This window comes from Panthera pardus, unplaced genomic scaffold (assembly GCF_024362965.1).
Source record: "Panthera pardus isolate Hobbes unplaced genomic scaffold, ASM2436296v1 HiC_scaffold_24, whole genome shotgun sequence".
Classification (NCBI taxonomy): Eukaryota; Metazoa; Chordata; class Mammalia; order Carnivora; family Felidae; genus Panthera; species Panthera pardus.
Window position 1 is genome coordinate 55,753,666 of NW_026526810.1, and position 18,872 is coordinate 55,772,537.

The 18,872-nt window shown below is 38.3% G+C and overlaps 1 protein-coding gene across 1 annotated transcript in view; it reads left to right on the forward strand.

Annotated features, from left to right (window-relative positions):
• The window catches only part of FSIP1 (fibrous sheath interacting protein 1), a 192,892-nt gene that overhangs the window by 48,287 nt on the left and 125,733 nt on the right, over positions 1 to 18,872 (forward strand). The window contains exon 9 of the mRNA XM_019442606.2: positions 4,322 to 4,480. Coding sequence (XP_019298151.2) covers positions 4,322 to 4,480 — 159 coding nt within the window. The remainder of the gene's footprint in view (positions 1 to 4,321; positions 4,481 to 18,872) is intronic.

Here is an 18,872-nt window from a genome sequence, read left to right on the forward strand (position 1 = left end):
ATTATTTCCTTAATCTTTTAATGAGGATATTTAATTTATATGTTTATTATGACCACTGATAATGTTTGGGCCTTTTTTGGACAATCTATTTGACATTTCATTGATTAGATTTATTTTGTTTTCTTAATTTCTCCCCATTTTCCTCTCATGGTTTGAAAAATTCCTATTTCTTTTTTTTGTTTTCAGCAAATGATTGATACATACAATAACTTCTTAAATTCTTTTAATGTTTATTTACTTTTGACAGGGAGAGAGAGAGAGACAGAGCAAGAGCAGGGGAGGGGCAAAAAGAGAGGGAGACACAGAATCTGAAGCAGACTCCAGACTCTGAGCTGTCAGCACAGAGCCCGATGTGGGGCTCAAACCCAATGAACCATGAGATCATGACCTGAGCCGAAGTCGGACACTCAACTGACTGAGTGTCCTTCACTGCTCACACTCTGTCTCTTTCTTGCAAGAATAAACATTAAAAGTTTTTTTAAAAAAAGCAAGTAAGGAGTGTATTTTGCTTCAGTAACAATTTTGCTCCAGCTAGTGTCTTTCTTTATTCCTGTTCTGTATTCTTGGTATGGTTTTGTTTTTAGGTTTGCAAGATTGCTACTATATCCGTAGATAATGTGTCCATTTTTCCAGGCAGAAAGAAGAGGGAAGGGGGAAGGGTAAAAGGGACACTCCTTTGAGGCTTTGCGTTTCATTTGGGAAGGGATGGTGTCCCTGGGACTTCCACCTGTGGCTCATCAGCCAAGATGTGTCATGTAGCCACATTCATTTTATACATCACTGCAAGTGAGACTGGGGATTCAGGTATCTTACTTTCTTATTTTAATAGCAGAGAAAGGCAGGGAAAAAGGAAATTGGAAAAGGGGATCAGATCAGTCAGTGTACAAGCATATAGGTGGGGAGAGAACCTCCTCTATCTCTCCTCCAGGTCCAATAATATTTTTCTCATAACCTTCATCTTTTTTTGTCATTTTGCTTATGTAAGCTCATTTCATAGTTTTCCAAGTTGGGTTTCAACCACATCTATTCTATTTAGCTATGTAGCCCTCTTTGAGATTGTTGTTATTTTTACAGTTTTTTTTTTGTTTTGTTTTGTAAACTAATATTTGCTGAGAGTTTTCTGTGCATCATCTGAGGGGAAAGGTGGCGTCTTATTATCTGGTGTCAGGGATAGACATTTTATACAGCAATTTTATAAAACCAGATAGATTGTGGCACATGTTGAAGCAGATTCAGAGGAAGAAGTTAGGAAGTGTGGCAGGAAGAATTTAGGAACACTTTGAGGAAGGGATCCATCTACGATATTCTTAAACCATACCAAACTTCTTGCCCTTCCTCAGATTTGCTGTATCTTTGACACTGTGTGTCCTTTTCTTTGTTCCCCCATCTCTGATAAGCCGATGCACCTGAAAGATGATGACTAGGGTGATAATTATGTTTTAATTCTCCAGAACTCTTGCCCTTGGGTGGTTCTTTATGGTGGCATGTTTAATTGTGTTGATGAGATATTCTCTTGAATCTCTCTAGGATACTTAAAATTTTTAAAAGATTTCCTTCTGTATTGGGAATTTACCCTTGCAATGAATGGCACAAAACCAAACGTCTCTACTGCCAAAATGGGTTTTACATCATATCTCAAATTACTCGTATCTAAATCAGTATTGAATGTGTGAGTTCGGTTGTAGATCCTTGGTTACAAACCTGAGCCCCTCGCTGTAAAGGAAGGTGGTTAAGAGCATTTTCTGGGTTCTGTCTTAAGGAGGTAAGACTTCTAAAAGCTTGAAATTTCCCACACCTAGCAAGGGTGTCTAGAAAGTGCTAGATGGAAAAACATGATTCCATCTACTACATATTACATATAATTTCCCTCTGTAACAGCATAGTGCATGAAACATTTACATTTCTGTTGAATTTAATCTGACATCCTTTTTATTCCCAGTGTCATTAAAAAAGAATTCCGTTCAAACAAGAATTTAAAATTTATTGACCAATGTTTAGTCATTGGTTCCATAGTTTTATTTTTTTGTGACTCCCTATTATTTCTCACTTAGATCGTACAGTATTTATATCCCTTTTATTTAGGAAAAATTAACCGGAGTTTCTTATTTGTGACCAATTAAGTAATATATTTTCTTATAATTATATATAGCTTTCATATCCCAACTTATAAGTGTATTTAAATGTTTATTACTGTATCATATCCTTGTATGGATAGACTACAATCTATTCACTTTTCCCTATTTTTAGACATTTGGGACTTTTGCAATTGTTCTTTATTGTAAATGACATGCCAAAAAATATCTGAGTCCATGTTCTGGGTTGCGAGGGACAGAGATGGACTTTGTTGAAAAAAAAAAAAGGAATAAATGTATTGGGAAACTTGGATAGCCCACAGACTCGGTGGGAAGTTTGGAGAAACACAACTCTAACCCGGGTAGATATCAAGGTACCCAGAAACATGGCTTCAGAAACTCCTTGGAAACAGGCTGGTTAGGGGCTGCCTCACAGCCACGAGACACCCCTGCTAGATGATCACCATTGCCACCCTCACTGCTATCAACACTGGGTCCTCCAGGTCACTGCTGTCACCATCAATCACTGCCTCACTTCCCCTGTATCTTTGCATCTCTGTGTCTCTCTCTCCCTCGGGAGTCCAAGTCCAGGGCATTCGCTTCTGATCGGCTGATTCTAGGTCATTTGCTTGTCTTCTTGATGCCAGTGGGTGAGGAGAAGGGGTGTCTGATGGGGCTTTGTCTCCTACCAAGTCTCATGCAGTGTTTGGTTTCACCGAAACAGGAAGGGACAATGGATGCCGGGGTCAGGGGGAGACATGTAATTCTTTCTGCATAAGTTTTTGCATGTATCTCTTCTGGTTACTGCCTAGGGATTGATTCCTGGTATTAGAGTCATGAAACCAAAGTGTATGAAATTCTTAACCTTCCATACCCTCCACTTGCCCCTTTACTCCTAGTGTTTTCATGATTTTTCTGTCCTTGTATTACATGTTTCTCTGTGTGGCCTCACCCATTCCCATGGTTCAACAGTTTGAACCACTATAGATCGGTGGGTGAGTCTAAAATATTTATATACAATCTACGTCTCTATTTTGATATATTTAACTACCTAACATAATCTGTGGATATCCTAGGGACATCTGTGAATATCAGAAGGTCTTAAACAGAATTCACCATTTTATTCCTCAACCTATTATGTCTCCTGTATTCCCTAGGTTGGTCAATAGGATCACTATACCCCTAGTTCTCAAAATCCAGAATTTGGTTTTTATCTTTGATCCTTACTTCTCCTTCCATGCTTCCATCAAATTATCTCCAGATTCTGTAATTTCTACTTTGTAAGTAAGTATCTCTGGAATCTGCTCTATGTTCTGTATTCCGAGGAGATATTCCTTAGTTTAGGAGCTCATCACTTTTGTTCCAGATTATGGCTTTTGCTTCTTAACTGGGTTTTCTGTTTCCAGTCTTGCCTGTGCAAGTTCCAGTTTTAAAATGCATAGCCAGCCATGTTGTTTCCTTGATTAAGATGTGATTAAGATTGATTATCTCCTCCAGGAAGCCTTCTCCAACCACTTTGTCTCTCTGCTCCTTCATGTCCATAAAGGTTAGTTGACCCTCACTGGTCCCCATGGCGCCTTGGCTTACCAGCACTCTTCATACCTTGTTAAAATCTTTGCTACCAGAAGACTGAGAACTCCCTAAGGGCAGAGCTTGTGAGATTCCTACTGAATTACCAGTGCCCAGTGCAGTGTCTATGTTCAGTGGGCACTGAGCACAAGATGTTTGAGTGAATGTTATGAGTGGGTTTTAACCCATTATGACATGAATATTAGTTGAATAAGGAGTTAGATGATAAATAGGCTCGTGAAACCCAAATAACTGCATTTATAGACCCTATGTTACTTTTCAGGAACAAATCTTGAAAATACCATGTCGATTATAGGGTAAACATGATTTATTCCTATTTAACATATTACAGACTACTTTTTCAAAATGGAGAAATGAGAATGTTATAAGAACCAGACTGCAAGGCCAAGAGATTTATTCCACAGGGGGAAAAAAAACCCCCAAACAATGTAGAATATACTTTATACAGATTTGGCAGATAATGAAACAATAAACTACTAATTTTTTTCTTTCACTATCCCAATGTTAATTTTGTGAGTTTTTTTTGTAATGTGTGTGTTTGTGTATGTGTGTTTGTGTATGTGTGTGTGAAGTCCTGAGCATTGATGTAGCAGTCTGAAAGGGATATTTTGGAAAAAGTGTAGCATGGGAATGACCCGGTGACTCTTGTTTTCTTTTAGGGTGATCAGTCTGGCTGGCTGGTCCCAGGAGAAGGATACACATTTGCAGTCACCCAGCACCAGCAGCTTGCCGAAATCGACACAAAGCTCCAGGAACTTTCTGCAGCCTCACCAACAACTTCCGACTTTTCTCCAAGACATGGAAACCACAGCGATCAGGTAGATTTAATTTAAGGATACACAGACTATTCAGGTTCGTGTGTTAAAGCTAGTTCACATAATCTGACAATTTGCTTGTTAACTAAAGAGGTTTCTTCCCAGTTGTTTTTTTCATAACTCCGAGCGCAACGATAGTAATTTCCGTAAGTGCGTGCGTTGTGTGTGTTTTCCTTTGGTAACTTCACTTTCTCTTCATTTTTCTTTCAGTTGATAATTTACTGGGAAGGGTCACTTAGGAAGTATTTATTTTACTGTTATTACATCTTTATGATTTAAGCTAATTCTTGATCACGATGAGGAGACAGGATAGGGAAGAAAATCAGTAAAGCACTCATTCATCTTCTATTTCTCTTAATTCCTCTGGTTCAAAGTATTAGCAATGGCAGCCGTTTGTCCCTGATGATGCCATATTCTTCCAGCTCTTTTAATTTCACATCAAGCAGTGAAGCTCTCACTATGCTGATGACTTCTCTCCTGCGAGGATTTTGAAAGGAACATGTTTCCTCCCTGGAGAGTTTCTGAAATATTCTTTTACAGTTTTCTGTTTAGAAAAACAGAAGAGTAATGGCAGATTTGTGAAAAGAAAATTCTTTTTTTCACCCCCATATCTCAGTACTTCGTGGGATCTGGTTCAGGATTGGGTGGTAGTTTTCACCTAAACACAAAATGGCCAGCCTTTTGTTATTCTGTTAACCCTCTACCAGTTTTGTAGACATTTCACCGAATCATTTTCTGTACAATTTTAGATGCATGTGATTTTTTTTGTTCCTAAAAAAGGTTTAAAAATAAATATTCTATAGGTAATAATTCTGCTTTATATTGAGTCTTTAAGCCATCAACTGAAGGTTGGGGTTCTGGCTTTGGGCCAGTTGAAACTGCTTCAAAGGGAAAGAGGAGTGTTAAGATATTGCGAAGAATATCTTCGCACTTGGTCACTGGCAAAACCTTTATGGAGCCATCTTGGCTTCCTTAGGTCATGTTGGCAAGGCCTGGGCACAGCTGCTCTGAGCCCTTTGCACAGCAAGAGTGGCGGTAGCAGAAACCACTCATTTCTGGATTGGGGTAAAAGTGGAAAACAGAGCATTGGAATCTCTGTCCCTACTCAAATGTACCCCAGGACTTTGACATTAGTTGTGCTGCTAGTTTATTTAAGTTACTAGGTGCCATTTCCCAAAAGGAGGAAGCCAAGAGGTGGAAATAAAATTGTTCCGGGATACTCTTTGTTCTTGTTTGCATTACACCTGATTTTTTTTGTTATTATGTTGTTGGATTTTAAGAGTATCTGAGATCTCAAAGCTGAATAGGGATTCTAAAGACAGAAAATACCTTTTTAATGGCGATCAAACGTCATTGTTTAAAGAGAGCCTGAGAATTCAGAAATTTGTTTAGCCATTAGGATTTCAATAAAGCGACTATGGTGAGATTCTGTCATCATCATTTAAATCATACTTTCAGAATTGACATTTATAGTTCAGATAAATTTTTTTTTTTAAACACTAAAAGGGAAAACCAGTATGTTACTTAGTTGTCACGTACTGAGATAATATATTTTTATGTGAGACAATATAGGTTTAGTGAGAAAAGAGAAAACCGCATTTTGAGATTCCCATTGGATGCAGAAACAGAAATGTAACATCGTGTTTGATGAAAAGAAATAATTAATGCCTCTTGAATGCAAAAAAAAAAAACAAAAAACCTCTTTAAATCTTTTGTTCAATTTCTTCTTGGCGTTTCCTCATTTCTAACTAAAGCCAGCACTGCACATTGAATTTTCAAGCCAGAAATGCTAACATGGCAAATTATTTTGCAGATATTATTTTTGGATTGGAATTCTTTTTGGATAAATACACTGAAAAGTATCTTGGTTAAACCTTGCGTATCTGTGCAGTTGATGAATGGGCTCCAATCTGTTGCTGAACCACAAATATTCATAGCACAGATTCACATTATTTTTATTTTTAACCCTTCTGCAAACCATTAACTCATCAGTAATTTTTCTTCATGCTCCTTATGAAAGAATGTCTTTTAAGTAGAATGTGAATTTCTGGTTTTCAGCAATTGATTCAACAATATTAATCAAGTGCTTACTGGATAGGAATTGTAGGGCGCTGAAAGACAAGTCAGGCCAGTGTAGAACTATGGAGTCAAAAAGCCTCACTTTGAGTTCTGGTTCGAGTTCACTTCCACTTACTGGTTCTGAGGACTTGGGCATTAATTAGAAGCACCCTGAACCCTAGTTTCTCTATTTATAAAATAGTAATAATATTATTATTCTTTAGAGCTCTTTTATATTTTACTATTTTTTATTAAAAAAAATTTTTTCCTTCCAACATTTTATTCAAATTCAAATTAATTAACATACAGTGTGGTATTGATTTCAGGAGTCGAATTTAATGATTCATCACTTACATATTAGGGCTCTTTGAAAGGTTGGATGAGTCGATTTGTGTAAAGTGCTTACTTAGTGCGTGTCCGACACAAAACTCAACCTGTGATGTTATTGTTATAATAATAACTGACTTGGGGTGCCTGGGTGGCTCAGTCGGTTAAGTGTCTGACTCTTGATTTCGGCTCAGGTCATGATCTCACGGTTCATGGTATTGAGCCCCGCATCAGGCTCTGGGCCGACAGCGTGGAGCCTGCTTGGGATTTTTTCTTTCTCCCCCTGTCTCTCTGCCTTTCTCCTACTCTCTCTCTCTCCCCATCTCAAAAAAATAAATAAACAGTAAAAAAGATAATAAGTGACCTAAGGAACACATTTGCTTGTGGGAGGCACAGGATATACATAGTTAAATGTGGTACAAGACAACATAGATAAGCACAATAGAAAGCTATAAAAGCAAAGTGCAGTGGGGTTCAGGGGAGAGAGAGAAAGCACATCCAGAAGGAATATCAGGAAAGTCTAGTTCCACAAGTGAGGGACACGAGGTGGAAAAGGAACTGGTAAATAAGGTGGAAGGAGTTAGAGGCCCAGAGAAGGCTGCCATGATACAGCATAACATTGAAAATTGGTGGCCTGCAGGGCAAAGTTGATTCACATGTGGATTTCCTTTAGCCCACACAGGGTTTACAGTTTTTTTAGTCAATGTGTAAAAATTGGGTGAATTCATATAGATATCTAAATGTCATCTAAATATCTAGTTTTTCTTGAGAAAATAGAACATCTGGCAACCTCAGACCTGAATCCTTGCTTGGCAAACTGCAGAACTCATCCGAGTAGCAACTCCTGCTTTCTGTGGAGCACAAATTCTCCAGTTTGCCACAGTTTTCATGACTCCATATCGTATTGCTAGACCCTGAGGCCTACTGCACGCATTTAGGTTACTGATCCAGCCCCTGTACAGGACATCAAAACATCTTTGAAAGCCTGCTTTCATAGGAGATGCTGTGGTGGTTGACCTTGAAAATTCAGATTTATGCAGCTTCACGTTTGACCTTAAAGCAGCTTGTAGGGTACTGGAGGATAGGAGTAGACCTAGAACAAGTTGTCGGATGACCGCACGGTGGAAGAAGTACCACAATATGGAAATGATCTTATGAAAAGTACAGGAAGTCTGTGGTAGCAGAGAAGGGAAAGGTTACTTTCTGAAGGCACGATGTTTAAAAAATTCCTTTGGAGATTTTTTAAAATTTCGGTCAAGAAAACAGTTTCCCAAACAAGTTGAAACACTCAGACTTTCTGACTTGTTGACTGTGGCAACTAATAAGGTGCGAAGTCGGTAGGCACATGAGCCGAGGATGATAAACGCACTTGAGTCAATAATTTGAGGGACTCCAGAAATGTGACTCAGAACTTAAGGGAGTTGTTGTGAAAGGAGCAGTTAAGAAATCTTCTTTTCCTTTTGGGCTTGCTGATTAGGATATTCTCATAGGATACCTTGGCCTGGCTCTTAACTTTATGGCAATATTTTAAAAGCAGAAGTTGGCTTTCACATGTCTGATTTCCTTAGTGTAAAACAAAGCACGTGGTCACCTTTAGAAGGAAGAATGGCATATCACTGCTGTGGCTGTAATGTGAATAATATCACGTGGTTGCAGTTTTGACATCTGCTTCTTATTTTCATTTCATCTTAGCAGAAGAGAACGAATTGAAGCCATTTTTTCCTTACAATCTGTGGTTTAACTCTGCATACCTTTCCACATCCATCCCCTAACCCTCCAACAAATCAGTTAGTTTTTTCCTCATGTTATAAATCCCACCATAAAATTGAGCGATGTTCTATAATTTAGTTACTGTATTTCTTATTTGTAGCTGTATTAGGTTCCAGCTTTCTCCAGAAATATCTAAGATATAGGAGTTCTGTAGGTATTCAGTTTCTTAAGTCCTTAGCAACTGGATTCAATAACAAATTCTGTTCAGTTTGGCTCTTGTAAAGAAGTGTAATTTATTCATGTTTCATGCAATCAGTCTTACTAAATCTAGAATTCCAGTTCATGCTTAGATTTTTTTTTTCTGGTTGGGAGAAGGTCTTCAAAATTGTACTCATTTTAAGAGGCATTTCTTGGTTCTTTTTTTAAAAAATTTATTTAATTTTATATATTTTTAAATTTACATCCAGATTAGTTACCATATAGTGCAACAATGATTTCAGGAGTAGATTCCTTAATGCTCCTTACCCGTTTAGCCCATCCCCCCTCCCACACTCCCTCCAGTAACCTTCTGTTTGTTCTCCATATTTATGAGTCTCTTCTGTTTTGTCCCACTCCCCGTTTTTATAAGATTTTTGTTTCCCTTCCCTTATGTTCATCTGTTTTGTCTCTTAAAGTCCTCATATGAGTGAAGTCATATGATTTTTGTCTTTCTCTGATTAATTTCACTTAGCTTGATACCCTCCAGTTCCATCCACGTAGTTGCAGATGGCAAGATTTCATTCTTTTTGATTGCCGAGTAATACTCCATTGTGTATATATGCCACATCTTCTTTATCCATTCATCCATCGATGGGCATTTGGGCTCTTTCCATACTTTGGCTATTGTTGATAGTGCTGCTATAAACATTGGGGTGCATGTGTCCCTTTGAAACAGCACACCTATATCCTGTGGATAAATGCCTAGTAGTGCAATTGCTGGGTCGTAGGGTAGTACTATTTTTAGTTTTTTGAGGAACCTCTATACTGTTTTCCAGAGTGGCTGCACCAGCTTGCATTCCCAGGCATTTCTTTGTTCTTAAACCAACTGGTTTAATTGAATATAAAGGTCTTCCTTACATTTGTTTGTTTGTTTGTTTTTGTTCTTAAAATGTTGGTTCAGTTGTACACATTTTGGTAAGGCCAACAAAAAACTAACAAATATTTGATTGAGGAAAATTGTAGTTGTATTCATCTTTTTTCTTACCAAAAGCATACTATTGTTGACAACAACAATTAACAGTTTTTGTCTCTTCCTGTTTCAACATTAGCTAAAGCTGAAGAAATATAAAATGCAATCCTATAACATGTTTTATTGCTGAGTCCAGGGGTTTGCAGAGTTCAGGTAATAGCTATCTAGTCTACTTGATGTCAAATTACTTAATATGATGGTTGAGGGCAGGAATCTAGGAATTTTTTATGTATGCTAGTCACAAGCACAGAAGTCTTATTGACCATTGTGTCATTTCCAAAAACTATAGAAGCATGTCATAAGAGTATGGATTTCTTGATTGGGAAATGAACAAGAAATTACTTCAAATGTCCTTGCTAACTTGTCAAACATTTCCCAAATGAATCTGTGGAGTTCTTACCACCTGTGTTTTACAGATTAAAGTTTATATTTATATTTTTTTATTTTTCTGTGTTAAGTCTCCTGTGTAGTCAAGGTTTCTTTCATTTCATGGCAATATTCTAAAATGATAAAAACAACTTGGCTGAAAGATTTTTTTCCCTACCTCTACTGCTGCTAGGCAAATGACCCACCTGATGACAGAAAATAGCAATTGCTTTTGGAAAAAGATAGCTTTTGTTTGATAACACAGGGAAAGCTGGCTTTATTTAGGCAGGTTTGTATTTTTCTGTTTAGTTAGTTTCAAAGACCCCTGTTGGCTCAGTCAACACCACAGATATTTTCCTAAGGTTGAACCTAGAAACTGTTGGCAATCAATTAGTCAAATCAATAAATATTGGCCTCAGGGACAGTTCTCATTTTGTGGCTCCTTGGATATTCTGTGCATATCACAGAGAGCTTTTATTGAACTGAATTTTACTTTTACTGAATAAAAACATTTCTGTATGCCTGAAAACCAGAAATGATATGGCTGGTCAGAGAATCTGCTCAAAACATTCCTACCATAGGAAATCAAGGTATTTCCTTAAAAATTTTTTTTTAATGTTTATTTATGAAAGAGAGAGAGAGACACAGAGTGTGAGTTGGGGGGGGGGGGAGAGAAAGAGAGTGAGACCCAGAATTTGAAGCAGGCTCCAGGCTCCAAGCTGCCAGCACAGAGCCTAATGCGGGGCTCAAACCCACAAACCGTGAGATCATGACCTGAGCCGAAGTGGGACGCTTAACCGACTGAGCCAACCAGGTGCCCCAAGATATTTCCTGATGATCATGAAAATGCATAGTACTGGTTGGCACTTTGATTTGACAAGAGAACCTCTCCTGGTACCAACAGAGCTTCTTGAAAATGCCAGTGGGATTTTTGTTGCTGTTGTTAGAATCAATGATTATCTTTTTTTGCTCCCTGTTGGCCTATCTTTCACTGCTTGCTATCCTTCAAATATTTGAACTATATGGTTATGCTATCAGATTACAACTGAGGAAGGCTGTTACATATCCTTGGGTCTAACAGTAGAGAATTACAGAACTCATAAGATATGAGAGTTGGAAGAAAGTGTTTTGGAAGAACTTGAGGCAGAAAGAGAAAGTGACTTGCTTAAAAGTATATAGCTGGTTATACCAGCAGAACTGGGGCTAAAACCTAACTTTTGGGCCAGTACCTTTGGGTACAGAGAGTCACATTGTCAGAGCAGAACAGAAATAGCCTTGCTAGAATAATATTTCTGTTTTCTTAAAAATAAAATATGACTTCTGCTTATGAAGTTAATATGTGTTTCTTATAGAAAATTCAGGAGTTACAAAAGCATCTAAGAAAAATAAGGTGAAAGAAACAAGATTTTTACCATCAAATTCAATTTCCTTTGAGTTTACTTCTCTGCAAACAAACACACACACACACACACACACACACGGTATACCAGTTAGAATTTTGAGCAAGAAAGAGAAAACAGCCAGCTTGGATTTTGAAGATAAGTAAGTTAAGGAACTATTTATGGATTTAAAGGAGCCAATATGGGACGTTAGGACACATAGGGACTAGCAACAGTGGGTAGGGGAAGAAAAAATGTATTGGAACTTAGGGAAAGCTGGAGCTGTGGGAGAATGATAAACAAACATTTACAGTTTTGCCATCCAAAACTGTAATCACAGAAGGTGTAGGCAAAGGATTAACCAATCCTTCCCCCTTCATCATGAGAATTTGAGCTGTAATTAGCTTTCTAACTGCTTCCCTGGCAATACGATGAAAGTTGGAAGGTTAACAATGTTAGGAGGCAACTTTGCTCATGCTAAAGATGACCCAGGGATTGGGAGAATTATAAAGGCCTGGTGGAGAAGCTCTACTTTCAGTCTCACTTAGTGCAGTGTTTCTTGAGACTGGGCATGTCCCTGGCTGGGACACTGTGGGGGTGTGCCTGTGGGATCATTTCAAGAGATGGTGTTCTTATGAGATATATAGCTTTTGAGCCACGGTACTTCCTTGCCCTTGTACCTATACTGTCATGACACAGACTGTGGCAAAAACTCCCATTGACCAGGGGTACCTGACACTACCCTGCCGTGTTTCCTGTCCTATGTTCATCTAAGTAGACTAGCTCCACCTGTGGCCTCTGTCTTTGTGCATGAATATTCAGTTGAATCTAAGACAATTCTCCTGATGGGCCCCTTAGGGATATGTTGCTGCCAAAACCTTAATGCCAGAGCAGGGAGGAGAAGGGGAAGATACTGCAAGCTCTCTTTTCTCCTGCTCTCCAGTTCATTGATTGAACCTACCCACAAGACAGCGGTCAAGGAGAAAGAGTCTGATTGGCCTAGCTTGAGTCAGGTGTTCTCCCATAGTTTGTTTATCATTCTCGTGCTGATGGACATTTGCCTATATGCTTAAAGCTGCTGTGAACATTTGTGTACAAGGCTTCAGTCATACATTTTCATTTCTCTTGGATAGAGTTGCAGGAGTGGAACTATGGATCATAGGAAAGACAAACACTGAACTCTTTAAGAAACTACCAAACAATTTTCCAAAGTGGTTGTACCATTGTATATTCCCATCAGTAACACTTGAGAGTTCCTCATGGTCCCTACCTTTCCAATATTTGGGGTTAACAAAATTTTTCATCTGGGCCATTTTTGTGGCTGTGTAGTGATATCTGATTGTGATTTTAGTTTACATTTCCCTGATTACTTAATGATGTATAGGACTTTTTCACGTGCTTATTTGTCATTCACATGTCTTCTTTTATGAAGTATCCAAGTCGCTTTAAAGCTACACTATCTTTTTTAGTATTTATTCTTCCTTATTTTATTATTGAATTGTGTGAGTTCCTTACATATTTTGGATACAAGTCCTTTGACAGGTTTGTGTGTTATAAATTTTACTCTCAGCCTGTGGATTGTCTTAATGGTGGCTTTGAATAAGCAAAATTTAAAATATAAATGAAGCCTGAATTAGAAATGTTTTTCTGTGTCTTTTCTTCTCATACCCAAAAACTAAAAATAAAATCATAGTTGTAGATTATTAAAATGCTGTCTCTTAAAAAAAAGATTTCCATTTAAAAATGAAATCCAATTTGGATGTTTTTCATCTCACTATAATTTATAGACTGAATGTTTGTGTCCTCTCAAAATTCATATGTTGAAATCTGATCCCCAGTGTGATGGTATTTGGAGGTCAGGACTTTGGGATGTGATTAGGTCATAAGGGTGGAGCCATCATGAAGGGGATTAGTGCCCTAATAAAAAAGACGTAGAGAGCTCTCTTGTCCCTTCTACCATGTGAGGACACAGCAAAGAAGATGGTCCTCTAGGAACCAGGAAGCAGGCCTTTATCAGACATCAAGTCTGCCAATGCCTTGATCTTGGAGAAATACATTTGTGTTGTTTATAAGCCACCTTCAATGTGGTCTTCTATAATAGCAACTCAGATGGACTAAGACACTGTGTATCCTACTTCATGGTAGATACATCTTTATAAAAGTTGATGAAATGCTGGATGCTTAAAGCTTCAGAGAGACCTAGGGGTGCCCGGGTGGCTTAGTCAGTTGAGCGTCTGACTTCGGCTCATTTCATGATCTCATGGTTTGTGAGTTCAAGCCCTGCGTCAGACTCTGCGCTGACAGCTTGGGTCCTGGAGCCTGCTTCAGATTCTGTGTCTCCCTCTCTCTCTGCTCTTCCCCTGATCACACTCTGTCTCTCTCTCAAAAATAAATAAAGATTAAAAAAATTAAAAAAAAAAAAGCTGCAGAGAGACCTTTATACCATCTTTTCCAAATGCCTCCCTAACATTAGGTTTCGTTCTTAAATATATTCCTGATAATAATTCAGCCTCTGGATGCTTCTAGAGATTGAGAGCTACCAGAAGTGTGTCCCCTTTTATGGAAAACAAAATGTAAAATAATCGTTTCTTGAAATTGAAATACTCTTTTAATAGTGTCCTCATTAAAACTTTATACAATATAGGGGTGCCTGGGTGGCTCAGTCAGTTAGCTTCTGACTCTTGATTTCAGCTCAGGTCATGGTCTCACAATTTGTGAGATCGAGTCCTGTGCCGTGTTGCGTTGACAGTATGGAGCCTTCTTGGGATTACCTCTAACCCTCTCTCTTTGCCCCATTCGTAGCTCATGCTCTCTCTCTCTCTCAAAATAAATAAACTTAAATAAATAACTTCACAAAATATAAATTTCATTGAAACATTAGTGTGAACAGAGTTCTGAGAACCAGATTACAGTTGACTTTTGAACAGTGCAGGGATGAGGGGCGCTGTCACCCAATGCAGTGTAAAATCTGCGTTCTTACTTCTGACTTTCCATAAGCTTAACTGCTGTTCACTGGAAACCCTACTGATAGTGTCAACAGTTGATTAACACATATTTTGTATGCTATATGTATTATATACAGAATTCTTAAAATAAAGAAAGATAAATAAAATGTTATTTAGGAAATCATAAGGAAGAGAAAATACATTTATTTATATATTTATTTATTTATTTATTTATTTATTTATTTATTTATTAATATATGAAATTTATTGTCAAATTGGTTTCCATACAACACCCAGTGCTCATCCCAAAAGATGCCCTCCTCAATACCCATCACCCACCCTCCCTTCTCTCCCACCCCCCATCAACCCTCAGTTTGTTCTTAGTTTTTAAGAATCTCTTATGCTTTGGCTCTCTCCCACTCTAACCTCTTTTTTTTTTCCTTCCCCTCCCCCATGGGTTCCTGTTAAGTTTCTCAGGATCCACATAAGAGTGAAAACATATGGTATCTGTCTTTCTCTGTATGGTTTATTTCACTTAGCATCACACTCTCCAGTTCCATCCACGTTGCTACAGAAGGCCATATTTCATTCTTTCTCATTGCCATGTAGTACTCCGTTGTGTATATAAACCACAATTTTTTTATCCATTCATCAGTTGATGGACATTTAGGCTCTTTCCACAATTTGGCTATTCTTGAGAGTGCTGCTATAAACATTGGGGTACAAGTGGCCCTATGCATCAGTACTCCTGTATCCCTTGGATAAATTCCTAGCAGTGCTATTGCTGGGTCATACGGTAGGTCTATTTTTAATTTTTTGAGGAACCTCCACACTGTTTTCCAGAGTGGCTGCACCAATTTGCATTCCCACCAACAGTGCAAGAGGGTTCCCATTTCTCCACATCCTTTCCAGCATCTATAGTCTCCTGATTTGTTCATGTTAGCCACTCTGACTGGCGTGAGGTGATATCTGAGGGTGGTTTTGATTTGTATTTCCCTGATGAGGAGCGACGTTGAGCATCTTTCATGTGCCTGTTGGCCATCTGGATGTCTTCTTTAGAGAAATGTCTATTCATGTTTTCTGCCCATTTCTTCACTGGATTATTTGTTTTTCGGGTGTGGAGTCTGGTGAGCTCTTTATAGATTTTGGATACTAGCCCTTTGTCCGATATGTCATTTGCAAATATCTTTTCCCATTCCGTTGGTTGCCTTTCAGTTTTGTTGGTTGTTTCCTTTGCTGTGTAGAAGCTTTTTATCTTCATGAGGTCCCAATAGTTCATTTTTGCTTTTAATTCCCTTGCCTTTGGGGATGTGTCAAGTAAGAATTGCTGCGGCTAAGGTCAGAGAGGTCTTTTCCTGCTTTCTCCTCTAGGGTTTTGATGGTTTCCTGTCTCACATTCAGGTCCTTTATCCATTTTGAGTTTATTTTTGTGAATGGTGTAAGAAAGTGGTCTAGTTTCATTCTTCTGCATTTTACTGTCCAGTTCACCCAGCACCATTTGTTAAAGAGACTGTCTTTTTTCCATTGGATATTCTTTCCTGCTTTGTCAAAGATTAGTTGGCCATACTTTTGTGGGTCTAGTTCTGGGGTTTCTATTCTATTCCATTGGTCTATGTGTCTGTGTTTGTGCCAATACCATGCTGTCTTGATGATGACAGCTTTGTAGTAGAGGCTAAAGTCTGGGATTGTGATGCCTCCTGCTTTGGTCTTCTTCTGCAAAATTACTTTGGCTATCTGGGGCCTTTTGTGGTTCCATATGAATTTTAGGATTGCTTGTTCTAGCTTCAAGAAGAATGCTGGTGCAATTTTGATTGGGGTTGCATTGAATGTGTAGATAGCTTTGGGTAGTATTGACATTTTAACAATATTTATCCTTCCAACCCATGAGCATGGAATGTTTTTCCATTTCTTTATGTCTTCTTTAATTTCCTTCATAAGCTTTCTATAGTTTTAAGCATACAGATCTTTTACATCTTTGGTTAGATTTATTCCTAGGTATTTTATGCTTCTTGGTGCAATTGTGAATGGGATCAGTTTCTTTATTTGTCTTTCTGTTGCTTCATTATTAGTGTATAAGAATGCAACTGATTTCTGTACATTGGTTTTGTATCCTGCAACTTTTCTGAATTCATGTATCAGTTCTAGCAGACTTTTGGTGGAGTCTATCGGATTTTCCATGTATTATATCATGTCATCTGCAAAAAGTGAAAGCTTGACTTTATCTTTGCCAATTTTGATGCCTTTGATTTCCTTTTGTTGTCTGATTGCTGATGCTAGAACTTCCAACACTATGTTAAACAACAGTGGTGACAGTGGACATGCCTGTCATGTTCCTGATCTCAGGGGAAAAGCTCTCAGTTTTTCCCCATTGAGGATGATGTTACCTGTGGGCTTTTCATAAATGGCTTTTATGATGTTTAAGTATGTTCCTTCTATCCCAACTTTCTCGAGGGTTTTTATTAAGAAAGGATGCTGAATTTTGTCAAATGCTTTTTCTGCATCGATTGACAGGATCATATGGTTCTTATCTTTTCTTTTATTAATGTGATGTAGCACGTTAATTGATTTGTGAATGTTGAACCAGCTCTGCAGCCCAGGAATGAATCCCACTTGATCGTTGTGAATAATTCTTTTTATATGCTGTTGAATTCGATTTGCTAGTATCTTATTGAGAATTTTTGCATCCATATTCATCAGGGATATTGGCCTGTAGTTCTCTTTTTTCACTGGGTCTCTGTCTGGTTTAGGAATCAACGTAATACTGGCTTCATAGAATGAGTCTGGACGTTTTCCTTCCCTTTTTATTTTTTGGCATAGCTTAAGAAGGATAGGTATTATCTCTGCTTTCAATATCTGGTAGAATTCCCCTGGGAAGCCATCTGGTCCTGGACTCTTATTTGTTGGGAGATTTTTGATAACTGATTCAATTTCTTCGCTGGTTATGGGTCTGTTCAAGCTTTCTATTTCCTCCTGTTTGAGTTTTGGAAGTGTGTGGGTGTTTAGGAATTTGTCCATTTCTTCCAGGTTGTCCAATTTGTTGGCATATAATTTTTCATAGTATTCCCTGATAATTGCTTTATTTCTGAGGGATTGGTTGTAATAATTCCATTTTCATTCATCATTTTATCTATTTGGGTCATCTCCCTTTTCTTTTTGAGAAGCCTGGCTAGAGGTTTGTCAATTTTGTTTATTTTTTCAAAAAACCAACTCTTGGTTTCGTTGATCTGCTCTATAGTTTTTTTAGATTCTATATTGTTTATTTCTGCTCTGATCTTTATGATTTCTCTTCTTCTGCTGGCTTTAGGCTGCCTTTGTTGTTCTGCTTCTATTTCCTTTAGGTGTGCTGTTAGATTTTGTGTTTGGGATTTTTCTTGTTTCTTGAGATAGGCCTGGATTGCAATGTATTTTCCTCTCAGGACTGCCTTCGCTGCATCCCAAAGCATTTGGATTGTTGTATTGTCATTTTTGTTTGTTTCCATATAGAAAATACATTTATTTATAGCACTGTACTGTTTATTGAAAAATAATCTGCGTGAAAGTGGACCTATGCCGTTCAAACTCATGTTGTCCAAGGGTCAGCTGTACAGTCTATTGGCCAGTGCTTATACAGCTTCAGGTTATAGTTTGTGTTGGGATACAGAGTAGGATTAGTCATGGTCCCTGTCTGAGCAGTGACAGTGTGGTAACTGCGATGAGGGAACATGTGGCATGACCCAGAGAATAACTGCCCTTCCTAAGTGTGTTAGGGAACATTTTATAGGGGAAATATATTTGTGCTCAAAAAGAGTGGCGTCTTCATGAGCAGCTGGAGGAAAGGGGCATGGAGTAGTGGAGAACTAGTAGTTGTGAGTATTGCCATGGTTTTGGGTCTGAGACCCAAGCAATGGGAAACGAGACTGAAGAGCTAGTCAGGGTACAGACCAGGAATGATCGAGGACTTTGCTCAGTGGCTTTGCTCCGTGGCATCTCTGCATAGGGTGGAGTGAATGGGAGACTGGTGGCCCTCAGATCAGTTAAGAGGCTGAAGCTAAGTAGATAGTTCTCAAATTTTCAAGTAGCTGTATTCAGGGTGTCAGTCCCCTATTGAATCAGAATCTCCAGTGTGGAGGCTGGGCCTTTGAAAGTTTTCCCAGGCTCTGTGGGTGAGTCTGAAGGCCACTGGAGTTTGAAAACCATGATTTAGGTGAATGATGAGGCAGTAAGGGAGGAGGGCCTTAATTAAGAGGTATTAGGAAGTGAGATGGTGACCCTTCAAAAAAAATTGAAGTTAATGAGACGTTATCCCAGAGGCTAAATATTTTTAGCTTCCAAAAAAATTATACTTTTCCCGTCATTTTTTTAAAAAAATGGAATTTGTAATAAAATAGTATGGGATTATATTG